The sequence below is a fragment of the Sinocyclocheilus rhinocerous genome, unplaced genomic scaffold (genome assembly GCF_001515625.1).
Source record: "Sinocyclocheilus rhinocerous isolate Xijiao unplaced genomic scaffold, SAMN03320098_v1.1 scaffold1222, whole genome shotgun sequence".
NCBI lineage: Eukaryota > Metazoa > Chordata > Actinopteri > Cypriniformes > Cyprinidae > Sinocyclocheilus > Sinocyclocheilus rhinocerous.
The window spans coordinates 630,669-645,571 of NW_015640234.1; the positions used below are offsets into that span (position 1 = coordinate 630,669).

Consider the following 14,903-nt stretch of genomic DNA (forward strand, 5'->3'; position numbering starts at 1 on the left):
TGTGCGTGTGCGTGTGTGTGCGTGTGTTTGCATGTGTGCATGTGTGTGTGTGTGCGTGTGCGTGTGTGTGTGTGCGTGTGCGTGTGTGTGCGTGCGTGTGTGTGTGCGTGTGTGCGCGTGTGTGAGTACAGCACATAGACACTACAAAAGACAACATGTTCAAATTAAATAAATTTGCTTGTCAATTCTTGTCAATCTGCGCTCTCTAGTGTTAATGAAGTGTGCCTCAGTCTGTGGTGTTGTCTTGTCATCTATCGGTGTTCGTATTCTTCCTTATATCATTATCATGATGATGATTTACTATTAGCTACGACTTTTGCCTCAATAAACTCCTAATTTGCTGCTGATTAATAGTTAGTAAAGTAGTTGTTAAGTTTAGGTATGGGGTGGATTAAGGGATCATAAGTATGGTGATGCAGAATAAGGCATTAATATGTGCTTTATAAGTACTAATAAACAGCCAAAATGCTAGTAATGCAAACAAGCAACTAGTTAATAGTGAAAATTGGTTCTTAAAATAAAGTGTACTCGTTCAGTATAAAATAAAGTGAAAAAAAATGCTATGGTGTTGCCATGCTTCAGGGATTTACTATATGGCACTTCCATATATACAATGATACTGAATGATAACTAATTTACCAGGGCATTTATATATTCCAAGGTACTTAAAAAATACTATGGTAGAAACATGTTCAAAAAAGTATGATATGGTATGTGTTTCGGTACTGTAACTGTTAGTACACATAAGTACTGTTGCTGCATGCCCAGTGATGGTATTAGATGGTAATACCATGGTATTTTCATATTATATACTATGAACCATGGTTTTACATCACACTTTACAGTACTTTAAAGAATAGCACGGTTATGCCATGGTACATGCCCAAAGTAGTAACAATAGCTGTAGCATTTTTGGTGGAAACATGGTACATTTTGTAAATATGTGTACTAAATGTTCTTGAAACTGTGTGTCACTTCTATCACATTACCAATGTTAAAAATAAGTGTGCTTAATTGTACTTAACATGCACGTGTAATGCACTTCAAATATATATATAAAATATAATACATATATTTAAAAAAAACTGTACTTGCAGGCAATAATATCAATGAAATAAAAGGCAACCTAAGTGTACTTACACCACAAGAGAGTTAATCTATTTTAAATGTACTAAATTGCAACTTCATCATTATGTGTAATTACAAATATATTTAAATACATGACATACAAGTTTCAATAGAAATGTCATTAAAATATATTTTAGTTTACCGTAAATGCTTGTCATTCACCATTACTTTAACCATATTTCAAAGAGAACAGAAGAAATTGTGAAATTACATAAAAATATATAATTACACTCTAAAAAATGCTGGGTTAAATACTACCCAGTGCTGGGTAAAATAGGGACAAACCCAGCAACATTTTTTAGAGTGTAAGTTTTGCTTAAGAGTGTCAAGAAAGCACTCTAATGTTCAACTAATTGAACTTGATATCAATTAAAATTATAATACATTTTAAAATGTTCTTTTAAAGCATATTATTTCTGTAATAAATACTCTTTTTTTAAAGTGCAGTATGCTAAAGTGCACTTCATTTTCACACGGGTAGAGTGATTCAACGAATATATCATGATGCATTATCTTTCCTGACTGTCACATTTTCTGAATGTGTCATGGCTGTTCAGATCCTTCATAATGAGCAAGCCTGCATCGTTCATGTCTGCTCGTTTCCACTTCAGAGCCCCTGTAGCCCATTAGAAATACACGCTGTCTCCAGTGCAGGAGATTTTCAGCTAACTCCTCAGATTCACCCCCTCCGTGATCAGTCGCGTAGTGAGGAGAACGAGGCCTCCTGTCAATCTCCATGCACCTGCTGCTCTCTTACAGTGTTCATTTAACAGCACACTTTCACAGTCAGGAGTCAGAAGCAACCGTCAGACGGGCACCCGAGAGGAAAACAATCCCGCTGTACAAATGTGTGATGTGTCTAAGCAGCCTTTAGTGCTCAGATACTGTAGAGGAGCACAGATCTGATGTCTGGAGATCAGAGTGAGCACAGATCAAGACCAGTGTTTGCACCGAGAGGTTGTGAACAACACACATCTATATTCATTATTCGTTTGAGAGATGCTTTGTAAGGAATGAGGAATGATGGATTGTCCTGTATGTTTGGATCAGGTATGTTTAGGGCTTTCTCATCTTTTTTACAAGTAACAAATTATATTAAACGTGCACTCTAAAAAATGTTGGGTTAAATACAACCCAGTGCTGGGTAAAATAGGGACAAACCCAGCAATTGGGTTGTTTTGACCCAGCGGTTGGGTTACTACCCAGAAGGTTGGGTTAAACATTTAACCCAACCGCTGGGTCAAAACAGCCCAATTGCTGGGTTTGTCCCTATTTTACCCAGCACTGGGTTGTATTTAACCCAGCATTTTTTAGAGTGTGACATTTTCCAAGTAGAAAAACGGCTTTTTCTTGTAAAACATACTCCAATAACTGGTTTTAATTACTACTTTGAAAAAAAATCATTACAGTGTTTGTCAATTAATGTAAATACATGCATATAAATAAGTAAATGTATGTAAATAAATAAATAAGGTTTAGATATAGGGCTTATATACAGAAAAAGAAGACATTACCCTGAAATAAACACTGATCAGCGCACATACATAGAGCTCATCAAATATGGTAAACACAGAAGCTCAACCATGCTTGCTTGAGTTCTCGTGAGTCATGTGTCAAGCTTTCATGTTTATAATATCTGATGAGCTCCATGTATGTGTGTTGATCAGTGTTTATAAATAAAAGCCTACATTTGATCTCTTCATCATATGAAGCGATCATTTCTCTTCATGAAACTTGGATTAAACTGCTTGATTCATATGGATTGCTTTTTACAAGGTCTTAATGAACTTTTTGATGCATCAAATGTTTAGATGCGTGGAAAATTCAATGGATGGAAAATTATAAGAGAATATTAAAAATGTCTTCATTGATGATGAAGGAATGTCTTATGGTTTTGGAATGACATGAGGATGAGTGAATGATGACAGAATTTTAATTTTGGGGTGAACTATCCCTTTAAGGTTTGTGTTTATACAGAAATTGATATTTACAAATCATCCCACAGAGAGATAAGTCTCCCCTTTCATCATTTTAGCTAAAATGTCTTATCTTAGGTGTCTTGTTGTTAAATATTCTCAAAGCCTTTATAGAAAATTCACGTACAGATTTCCAAACACACTGGTGAGTTCCTTCTTGTAGCACAAAACAATCCTTCCATTCATCATTCAATTTGATACATTCTTCAAATTGGTGAAAAACAGAAAATGAAAATCTAAACTGAAAGAGTCAGAATTCAGAAGTCAAGAGGAGAGATAAATGGCAAACAGGTGTGTGAGATCAGTGGGTGAAAGCGCTGGTTCACACTTCCTTCACACTCTCTGGAACTGAGCAGAATGGATTAAAGCAGATCTTCTGCATTAACCTTTACAGAACGAGGCAGAGTGTGTGTGTGAGACACAAGTCATAGTTTTGCCAGAGAACTGTCCTTGGAGAGTTAGTGATGACTGGTTGTTCAGGCTTTGAGCAGTTACATGAGACCACACACATAGCCTACTGACACAGTCAAATCGATTAAACGCACACAGCCCGTAAGTGGGATTACAGCAGTCAGAGTGTGACTGAGATATGGAGGAGCCAGCCATGAACATCACCCTCTAAATCTGCTACCACAAGCGCACACACACACACACACACAGTCACAGCAGGCATTGAGCAGAACCGACAAAAAACCCCAACAATTACCATTCCTTTAATTACAGTTCATTAAAACTGTTGGTTTGTACATTTATGTCATAAAAACCTGCTCTCTGAGGGCAATATAACTATTTTTGCTGTGCAAATGCCTCTTTTATGCTCTTAATATAATAATAGTATTTGGTGCTGTTAGGTCATGGGCTTGGCGCTCGCTTGGCGCAGCCAAAGTTAATTAAAAATCACATAACTTACAGTATTTAAACAGCCGAACAGGTTATATGAACTCAGTGGTTCAAGGCGTTATTTTAGGGTTTTCCCTGTCTATAGGTGCGGTCACATTTACTGTTGCTCTGTAAAATTCAGTCATTCCCAATAGCGATCTGTGCAATCCGGGGTTTCAAAATTATATATGACGCTACCCTGACTAAGGTCTATGACAACAAAAGCCTAGCATGTCTAACATCTAAAATTCATCGAATAGATTCAGTGCTGGGTAGTAACTGATTACATGCAATCTGAATTATGTAATCAGATTCAACAAATTAAGTACTGTAATTAGATTAAGTTACTTTTTTTTTGGTTACATGATTACATATTATTGACACAATAGCAATTAATTATTCATAATTTATTAAATCTCCCTAATTCTTCTTTTTTATCTTTTACATTTTTCTTTCTAAAATAGCTTTCTGCTTATATTCATTCAGAAAGTCTTCCAGTTTTGTGGACAGTTACTAGTCAGGTTTGCTATGAGGACACACAGCATTTGACCATTGGATTTACAAAAATAATTTCAATTTTAAGAAGTATTTTTCTCAACATTTCAACATTGCATCAACTACTGCTGAACACATTCATTTTTATTTGAATTATCACTCAGTGGGTTATTTAACCGTGCATTACTATGTCTTTAGTAGGCTACACATTAAATGCACAAATTCATGTTATTTCTTATTTGCATGCAATGCAGGGATTCCCAAACTTTTTTGACAGCTGTAACTCTTTTACCTAATATATTTACTTGAAGTAATCCAGAGATTGTAAGGTAATAAATTAATAACCAAGTAACACGTTTGCATGTTCACGTTTCTCTGACGTCGGTTAATGGTCACGTGACATGCAGGAAAACAAATAAAATATTTAATCTATGTTAGTGTTTTATTTTGATTGTTATTTTAAAATGCTTTTTTTTTTTTTTTTTTTAGTTTTACATTTTTATGATTTAATTACTTTTAAGCTTTTCGTTAAACCTGCAAACCCCCTGCAGTTCTTTTACAAACACGTTTGGAAAACCTTGACATAATGTACCGTTTAATGCTCTTCATCTTGTTAATAACCAACCCGATCTCATGAAAGTGCGTATAAATAGTACGCCAAATAAAAACGAAAACTCCTGGTATTGATACGCAAACATTGACTTTGGCGTGTATATGCTACGCGATGGGTAGGTTTAGGGTTGTGGGGTAGATGCGTATCATATGCACGCCAACAAATTTCGTATCATATGCACGCGAAAACTGCGTATTATATGCACGCCAAACACATGCGTATCATATGCACGACAAAGTCCATTTTTGCACATCAATACGAGTTTTCGTTTTTATTTGGCGTACTATTTATACGCATTTTTCATGAACAACATTCTAATAACAACGAATGGAATACATTTTCTTTCTCTTTGTATATTTATACCAATATGGTTCAAGATTATACTGTTTAATTCAATGTGATAAATGAGTTTGGTCAAAAGTAATCTAAAAGCAGTCTGATTACACTAAAATGTGTAATGTAATGGATTATGTTAATAACTCCAATTTCTGTCATGGAATTTGAAATCAGTAATCTACCAAGCACTGATTATACATTTTATATGCATTAATTGTATTAAAGTATAATTTTGTATTGGTTTGTTTACTAACTGAATGAATTTGAAATGACTTTCTGTGATTGTACAAAAGCCTCAAAAAGCCAAAGAAAAACAATGCAAACACATAATAAAAACCAAAGAAAATAAACTCAAAGAAAGTGTCTTTTAATAGTCGTAATAACAAACACGTAACTTTAACTTCAAAAAACAGTAAATGTGGTTAAATACAAACCGTGGATCAAGTAATCGCCCATGAATGACAAAACATCCCAAAATGCTCGCTTTCAGATGTCACATATAAACTGTACAATTACTCTTGCAAGTCTGCAATTAAGTTGTCAAATCTCATTGTAACACTTAAACCATATTGATCCCACTTACTTTGCATTCTACTCAGCATTTCATAAAATATCCCCCCAATAAAAAATAAAAAAAACCTCCTTTAATTTATCCAAAATCAGTGCACAGATGGTGGTTTGCCTGTTCTATCCTCTTTACTTTGAGCTCCAATATATCTGTTATTTTAAGGCTTTGGTAATAATCAATGGAATGTCATTAAGAATCACTTTAATTTTATTCTGAAGCCAACTATTTATATCAGACCCTGAAGTGATTTCTGGAGCTAAGGGATGCTTCTTTCAGTCAAAACTGAGTTCTTCGGGTCTAGCAGGGAATGATCTGGTTATAACGAGGAATGCATCACAATAAAATATTCAAGTTGTAATCAAAGCAGTAATCAACACCTTGTTGAACCTCCCCCCACCTTCCCCTCCCACCTAATGAACACAGCACACTGCTTAGTCTGTTATAAAATATGATGCCTTTTGTGTGTTTAGCACTGCATCTACAAATACAGGGTGACAGGTCAGTTATGCTCTAATGCCCACTAGTGGTGGATCTGAGATACCGCAGAAGTGAGCAGCCCTTTAACAAAGTGACATGCAACAGATTTGATGCCCTGTCATAATACTCTATATTACTCTCCTTACTTCTAATGAGAAGTGATTTTTCTGTAGGAAGATCATATAGAAAATTCCTTGCGATTCAGTTTTGTGTCTGTGCATGTAATGCATCTAAATATTCAGTCAATATTTTGTCCATCTTGTACACACCAGGCTTTGCCTCCAGTCATGCGGTTCGATCAGTCAGAGTCAGTTTGGCACTTTATAGCAGCTGGTAGTATTTCAGTGCTGCCGAAGACAGTATGAGAGTGTGTAGACGACATGATATCTTACTGTTACACACTTAGAGAACCTGAGCGCCTGAGGAGGCAGAAAACAGATCACAACACTGTCCATCCTCAAACACAGAGAGCAGCTCCTCCTCAATGGTGGATGGCTCTGTCAGTCATGGTGCTCCTGCTTGACTCCTCACTCCTTTATCCTGGATTTTCCCGTGTGTGCAGAGGATTCTTCATTAATCCTGGTGGGTCTTTTCCTGACTGACTTTGTACTCGTACTGCAGCAAATAAAGAAACACAAATCAATGCAATGCATAGTGTTTCAAAGGCAACATAACTCCGTTTCACAATTTTGAGAACTTTCCAAAATTGAAAAAAACATGTAATATTATGCAAATAAACATGTGCTATTTATATATAGCTTTGTAAATAAATGAGTTTATAAATAAATAAACCTTACACAACCCAACAAATTAACCTACACTACTATTAAAAAGTTTTGGGTTGGCAAGATTTATTTATTTATTTTTTGTGTGTGTGTGTTTTTGAAAGAAGACTGTTAGGCTGTATTTGATAAAAAAGTAGTAAAAACATTAGTATTGTGAAATATTATTACAATTTAAAATGACTGTTTTCTATTTGAATATATTAAAAAAATTATTCATGTGTTGCAAAGCTGAATTTTCATCATTATTATACCAGTCTTCAGTGTCACATGATCCTTCAGAAATCCTTTTCATATTTAAAAATTTTTTTTTAATCAATTATCATCAATTTTGAAAACGGTTCTGCTGCTTAATATTTTTGTGGAAACTGTCATATATTTTACAACCAGATTCGCTGTTCAATAGAAACCTTAAAAGAACAGCATTTATTTTAAATATAAATCTTGTAACGTAAATAAATGTTTTTACCGTCACTTTTAATGAATCCTTGAAGAAAAAACAACTAAAAGAACTCACTGACCCCAGCAGTGTTAAATCAGTTCAAAGTTCACTAGGGTTTGGAACAGAGTTTATAAGTGTGATCATGTGTGAGAAAGTATGCAAGAGTTTACCAGAGCTAGCTGTCGTCCAATATTCCCCACAGTTATCACCCCTGCGAAGAAGATACATGGCAGCCAGGACCGAATGTACAGGAAGTCAGGGGAGGTATATCTGCACACATTCACACATGGACAGTGAAGTACCAAACAAAATATCCAAGCAAAACAAGCTTGTATTGATGCAAGTGTAAGCAGTGGATCTTATAGTTACTGCTCTTGGCGTGAACAGGCTTTAAAACACTACTTCTGTCATTTGGTGATACTTGTAACTACATTGTGCAGACTTATAACAGGGTGGGTATGAAACTCACTGAAAGACTCCGTTGTAAACCAGTAGCTGGGTGGCCAGTGTGGCAAGTATTGCAATGACGACTCCCAGCCCAAAACCACTGCGTGAACGATCGAACGTCCACCACAGGCCGACAGACAGGGCAGCCAACGTCAATGACAGTTGCACATTATTGGCAAAGTCCACCTTCTGTTGGCAACAGTGTTAAAGATAACAAGTCGTACAAGAGCAATTTGTTTTTGTACAATCGAGTGCAGCAAGGATGATGCATTTTTGTAGGCCAAAACCCAGAAACAAGGTAGCATTTCTGGTTCCATTGTCCTGATGTCATTGGGTTTTTAAATGAGTTTTTGTTTAAAAGCCTGAAATAAGGTCGGTTGTTCACAAAAGCTATTTTAGATGCACATAAAATACATCAGTAATTCCCAATTGTGATTTTTCACCTATGTTTTATGGCGACTTTAAGATATAAACAATAAGTCATAAACAGCGGTAATTTATTGCAGCTTGACGGAATGACTTTGTTAGAGAAGGTCAAGAACGAGAAGGATACAGCACTGGCATGATTTATACCCACAAAGACGGCCACACAGCGCATCACATTAGACCACTCTCTCTTGAGCTTATGCGGCTCCCCCAGACGACGATCCATACAGGGGTACAGCAAACCTATCAACGCTGAAAAAAAGAAGAGTGACATTCAATTAAATGTCTCATGCAATGTCATCATACATTGGGAATGACAGCAGCATTCATTTGTGTGAGAATCCTCGGTTATCATTTTGCATGACGGAAGCAGTTCATCCAAACACTGCTTATAATTGTGTTTCCTTACTAATAACATGTCGTGTGTGTGTTTGTGTACCTGCGGCTGTTCCACAGCAGGGAGGAACCCACCAGGCAGATGAGAAAATGCTGCTGATGACGTCGGGAGGGAAGAGAGTGACGTTACGCTGCACCTGTAGCAGGTTCAGCACGAGCGCTAGAAACACGCCCACCATAAAGAGCATGGCAGCACGGATCAGCACGTTCATGGTCCGATTGGTGATCATGCTGATGTAGGGCCCGCGGCGCATCAGGGCACCACCGCTCAGTGCCGAAACCTCCGCCACTGGCCGCTGTGACAGAAGGATGTCAGCTACATCTGCTGCTGTCAGCTGACATCACATGCCTGGAAAAGAGAAGGTAATAATAATGATGATGCTCATATAAATCCCAAAACCCAGACATACCTGATTTCAGAATAACAATTATATTGACCAAACAGAATGACCCAAGAAACTGCGTAACTGTGAATAGAATGGGGTTTTGTGCATTTTACATATTACTCATTCCATAATTGAGATTACATTTCATGGCTTTGAAAAAAAAGCTTAATTGGCCAAAAAAATTTACTTTTCATAAAAAAAAAAAAGAAAAAAAAAAAAATTTCACAGTTTTTTTTATCCTGACACAAATTGACCAGCTAACATTAATTGACTAATCATATCAGCAGCACATGTGACTACTCGCGTTAAATATCGCATGCGATTTATCGTGCAGCCCTAATCACTACATTGAAATTTTAGATCCGTGGCCAGGAAACTCGCCAGATCTTAATCCCATAGAGAACCTGTGGTCAGTCAAGTCACCTTTATTTATATAGCGCTTTATCAATACAGATTGTGTCAAAGCAGCTTTACAGTATCAAAATAGGAAAATAGTGTCAATAATGCAAAATGATAATAGTAAACACTCAATTTTCAGTTAAAGGCAGTTCATCATTGAATTCAGTGCTGTCATCGTCCAGCTCAGTTCAGTTTAAATAGTATCTGTGCAATCAAGTCGACCATATCGCTGGAAATTAAGTGTCCCCAACTAAGCAAGCCAGAGGCGACAGCAGGCGTAATGGTCTGGGTGTCTGTCCCTTTAAGACTCTGATTCAGGGTTTCCTCTGCCCCTGCACTCGTGTGTATATGCTGGGGGAAAACACATTGTACTTTCTATCGTCTTGTTGCACCTTCCTTTAACATTAATACATAGGTTGATGGTGACCTGCATCGTGTGTTTCTTTCTTCCATAACGCACAATAGGTTACAAAGGAACCAAAATTCCATCGGTGACAGAATGGAGAAAAGTCAGTCCTCAAAAGCAAGTGGACAGACAAGCAGAAGCCCACAAATTGTTTTCAACTCCGAGAACTAATAAGGCAAGAATGGATCAGCATCAGTCAGGATTTGGCCCAGAAGCTAATATCCAGCATGACAGAGCGAATTGCAGAGGTTAAGAAGAACAAGAGTCAACACTGTAAATATTGACTCGTTATATTTTTTTGCCAATAAAAGCCTTTAAAACTTATGATATGCTTTTCATTGTTTTTCAGTATACCATAGAAACGTGTGGAACAATAATCTACAAATACTGAAGCAGGAAACTTTGCAAAACACAACATTTATGTCACTGCCAAAACTTTTGGTCATGACTGTATAAACTGAAACCAATAGTAATTTTACCGAGGAAGCATATTGTTTTCTTACTTTTTTGTTGATGTGAACGGTACCTTTAATTATAATACGAGGCTTGTATTATCTATAATATCTGTATTGTAAATCACTTTAGATTAAAAAAAAAAACCTCTGACACACAAACACTTATTAGACACAGCATAAAAACCCCTGGTGACTTGGCAGGACTAGTTAAATATCTCTAGCTGGTAAAGGAGGCTGATCAAAGGCCACAGCAGCAGGAGGCCTTTCAGCACTCACCACGTTTACAATGTAAACAGACCTCAAAAGCGTTTACCTGAATAACGACTGCGATTCATTAATAAAGGACACAGTGAACACAAAGTATGTCGAAGCTGATGAATTCTCCGAAACACCACAATACAGCTAGACTCGTAGTTTGTGACCCAGGGAGGGGGGAATACCTTAAGCAAAGTTCGTATGCAAAACGCCTTAACTTATTAACTTTATTGTAATAGATGACTAATAAAATGTCACAAATCACTCACCGTGCTAACGCTTTAAAGAACCGTCTGTCTTTCTCTGAATTGAGATGTTAAAGTCCTAAGCGAAGGAAGACCTTTCTCCCTTTTTTCCCCGTGGATAATGCTGAACTTCCGCCCCGCTGATAGCGCGCTGTCTCTGCAGCCAATCAGAGCGGGCGCTGGTGACGTAATACAGAAAATATTTAGTGAAGCTTCATAACGTTTTTTTAGATTTGGGATCAAATTATGATTTTATTTGCACATACATTTCATTCAATATCATACACTGTCAGTATAAAAATGTCAGTGTACACAGAAGAAATCCCCCCAAATCTCGCGCGAGTTTGCGCGTCTCTTCTCACCTCCCATTTCCGCTCTAAATTTTCACATTCCCGCCATCATCGGCTGCTCGTGGTACGCGAGCGCAGATAACATCATAGCCGGCAAAACTCACACACTGGCAGTGCGCCACATTGAGCGGATACTTTCATCCTCCAGGGCTTTCTTCGAGGAATTACCCTCCCTCAGGTAAACGAGATGCGGGTTGTGAGCTGATTTTGCGCTCGTTTTTTCTCGGAATGGTCAGTTAGCGGAGCCAAGCCTGTCACACGGCCTGGGCTGCTAATGCTAGTTAATTAGCTGCGTGGGGACGATGCGTGTGTGATTATTTCACAGCGGAGTGTGAGAATACGGCACGATACAGAGCCGCTTCAGCGAATTACACGAGTGTTACTTTGTTTTAGGGCGGGAACGTGAGTGTGTGAAGTGTGCGCGGTCTCTAGGGAAGCTAGTCAAGCTGGTTCATTTAAAGCGCGCGTAATGTCTTGACCTGATGTGTTTGTTTACTTTTCTCCTCACTCGCTGGAACGCCTCTAAACACGCGGAACTGCGGGCTCTTTGTGAGCAAATCTGATAAAGGAGAGCTTTGGGCATCGTTTTGATGCGTGACTTAATCAGGTCACTTTAAAACGTTAGAAGTTTGTCATACTTACGCTTAAGGCTTTTAGAGCAACAATTTTGTGATTTGACTTAATGATTTAGCTTTATATCATGTGGAATATTTGCAAAGAAGTGGATGTAAGAAATGTAACGTAACAGTTTAATGCGGATTTTACACTGGCGCCTATTTTTGTGCCGTATGGATAGTTGTCGTTGACAGTTTTAAATGACCGGGACATCTTTACAGAAATGTTGTTAAATGTCGTTTACGCGTTACTAGACAGATTGTATTGATTCACGGTGGTTTGTTATTTGTGAGTCCGATTCATTTCCGACACGTGGGTTGTGTGTTTCCTCGTTAAGCTGTTGGTTAACAGTTCATAGTTTTCGGTTTTCTTTTAAAACGTCTATTTACATTGATGTGCGCTGGCTCGTTTACATCAGATGTGTAAAATGAAACACAAAGGAGCAAAATCGAGTGCTTTTGTTCAAAGAAGCACCTGTTACGCTCCCGCTTGCTGTATAAATGTCATCGCTGATGTTTGCGGGCGCACGGCTGTAATGTTTACGTTTCTGCGTCTCACGCTGTTTCACGTCGGACATTGTCTGTCGTCTTTTGTCTGGGCTTTTGTTGCAGATCACTGGCCGCATCTGTTCGCCTTCAGTTGTGCCCCGAGCCGGAGTTTTGAGCGCCTCTCGCACTCATGGCCGTTGCAGTGCTCAAGCTGACCAGCGGTGGCGCTGTCCGCATCCGCATCAGATGTGGGGAGCTGGGGACCACCAAATGGAAAGAGGGGGTCTTTGAAATCCACGAGAGAGACAACAAAATAAGCCTGCTAGTTAAGTTCAACAGTGGCGGAGCTCCGAGAATGTTTCAGGTACAGAACTGTCTTTCAATTTACACCCGAAAGCCTGACGTATGATATAATTGTCAGAAAAATACGTGCTGCTGTTTGTTGAGCTTGGTATGCAGTGTTGGTGCAGTTGCTGATATTTATATGGCCTAAAAGATGAAATTCTGGTAGTTTGTAATGTAAATCAATGTAGTCTTTTTAATCGTACAGCAGATTATTTGCATAAAATGCTTATGAATATCATTTGTCACTCTATATCTCACAATATTGTCTGTAAGTTGATTTTAAAAAGTTTACGATCAAAACTTTGTAGTTTTAATTGTTTGAAACCTAATGCAATACGATACAATGAAGATTGAAAGATGAGCAACTAACATTCTTCAAAATCCTGATGTATCATATTTGATACTCGCATTTTAACACAATTTATCTTTAAAACAATTCCATGGATAATCATGTAAACCTGAGTAAATGTTCATCTTGAAATATTACAATGGAAAACATTCTAACGTTAATAAAAATTAGTAAAGTTTTCACAGCTAAAAGACACATTGGTGTGAAAATTTCCTCACCATCACAACCCTAATGAGCATCTAATGTATTGTGTTGAGTGCTATTTAGACTCCTTTGTTTATTTTATTGCAGCTGAATCACAACGTTAAGCAACTTTCATGCTATCCAACGCATGGCCCAAACCGTGTGACTTTGACTCTCAAAGACTCAAGCGTTGTCATGATGGACAAACTGCCCTTGTTGGTTGCTAAAAAAATGAAGGAATATATTGAAATGGTGAGGCTTGGAAAACCAGCAGGTATGTTTTTTGACTTGTGTTTTGTAGTTTTCACATCACTGTCCATTCTTTTTCAAGTCACTTTAACTTTTGTTTATTTTTCTTTTTTTCTTTTTCTTTAGTTTTAAAGACAAACCAGGGAAGTGCTAGTTTCGGATTAGTTCTTGGGAATCGTGCAGCACAGAACGACTCTGGCCTTTCTCCATCAGAAAAACAGGTAGCACAGCATCACAAGCACTGAAATTGTTTTCTAAATATTATATGACTGACTTACTGTTTCTTTCAGAGCACTCCAAGACGTCCAAGTCTCGACAGCAGAGAGGACAGCACACCCCGAAAGCCTCTTGGGAGTCCCAGCCGGATGACGTCCACACCTGGCCGCAATGGGCTCTCTGAGAACAGGTGTGCAAATTTGCCCTGGCAATGACTTTAGATTTGGGTGCAGTGTCTCTGGAAAGTGTGTGCACTTTTTGCTCAGTTGTTATCAGTTGTTTGCTCACATGTTATCTTAATTTAATGATGTTCATTTAATAATGATTGCCCTGACCACAACTAAAAATGATTTTGTCCTGTAGGAGTGAGAAGAGGAAGAGGCTGATGAGCTCTGATGGTGATATGACCGAGGACTACCCCAAAGAGAATGACTCTTCTAGGTAAACGAAACTTCATCTAAGTGCAGATTTATTTTGATACTCTAATGTTCAAAAGTTTGGGATCATTTAATAATTTTTTCCCGTTTTGAAAGAAATTAAGTTCTGTTTAGAAAGGATGCATTAATTATTTAACAGATACAGTAAATCCATTTGTAAAAAAAAAAAAAAATGGTTTAAATAAATGCTTTTCTTTGGGACTTTGTATTCATAAAAGACTTAAGACATTAATAATAAGTTTTCAAATCCGCATATTAGAATGATTTCTGAAGGATCATGTGACAGAAGGCTGGGGTAATGGTGCTGAAAATTCAGCTTTGCATCACAGAAATAAATTGCTTAAAAAAATAAAAAATAAAGTATATATAAATTAGATTAATTAATTGCCACACCATGTAATTAGATTAAAATTTTTAATTGATTTACAGCCCTTATATATATATATATATATATATATTCATATGTAATTTCTATTATATATCAATATAAATATTTTATATATAAGCAAAACTTTTTTCTTAAAATATATGCATGCATGTGTGTGTATTTATATATGCAT

The 14,903-nt window shown here is 37.3% G+C and overlaps 2 protein-coding genes across 2 annotated transcripts in view; one reads left to right on the forward strand and one right to left on the reverse strand.

Annotated features, from left to right (window-relative positions):
* Nucleotides 1–5,805: 5,805 nt before the first annotated feature.
* On the reverse strand, nt 5,806–11,257 carry insig2 (insulin induced gene 2). The gene is made up of 6 exons (XM_016568591.1): nt 11,136–11,257; nt 9,009–9,314; nt 8,697–8,821; nt 8,166–8,332; nt 7,867–7,966; nt 5,806–7,087 (listed from the first exon to the last, which is right to left on the reverse strand). Exons 2-6 carry the CDS (start codon nt 9,217–9,219, stop codon nt 7,046–7,048), a joined length of 645 nt encoding a protein of 214 aa, XP_016424077.1. The 5' UTR covers nt 9,220–9,314; nt 11,136–11,257; the 3' UTR covers nt 5,806–7,045.
* A 234-nt stretch (nt 11,258–11,491) lies between these two features.
* Nucleotides 11,492–14,903, forward strand: part of LOC107752606 (ubiquitin carboxyl-terminal hydrolase 37-like) — a 14,620-nt gene continuing 11,208 nt past the window's right edge. The window contains exons 1-6 of the mRNA XM_016568618.1: nt 11,492–11,639; nt 12,688–12,928; nt 13,550–13,715; nt 13,817–13,911; nt 13,981–14,096; nt 14,270–14,347. Coding sequence (XP_016424104.1) covers nt 12,755–12,928; nt 13,550–13,715; nt 13,817–13,911; nt 13,981–14,096; nt 14,270–14,347 — 629 coding nt within the window. The 5' untranslated portion in view covers nt 11,492–11,639; nt 12,688–12,754. The remainder of the gene's footprint in view (nt 11,640–12,687; nt 12,929–13,549; nt 13,716–13,816; nt 13,912–13,980; nt 14,097–14,269; nt 14,348–14,903) is intronic.

Coding starts and splice junctions, on each gene's coding strand:
- insig2 (XM_016568591.1), bottom strand. CDS start 9,219: ATGCGCCGCGGGCCCTACATCAGCATGATCACCAATCGGACCATGAAC. Junction 8,333..8,696: donor GTATAAATCATGCCAGTGCT/GTATCCTTCTCG, acceptor TGTTGCCAACAG/AAGGTGGACTTTGCCAATAA. Junction 7,088..7,866: donor TTGGACGACAGCTAGCTCTG/GTAAACTCTTGC, acceptor TATTTGCTGCAG/TACGAGTACAAAGTCAGTCA.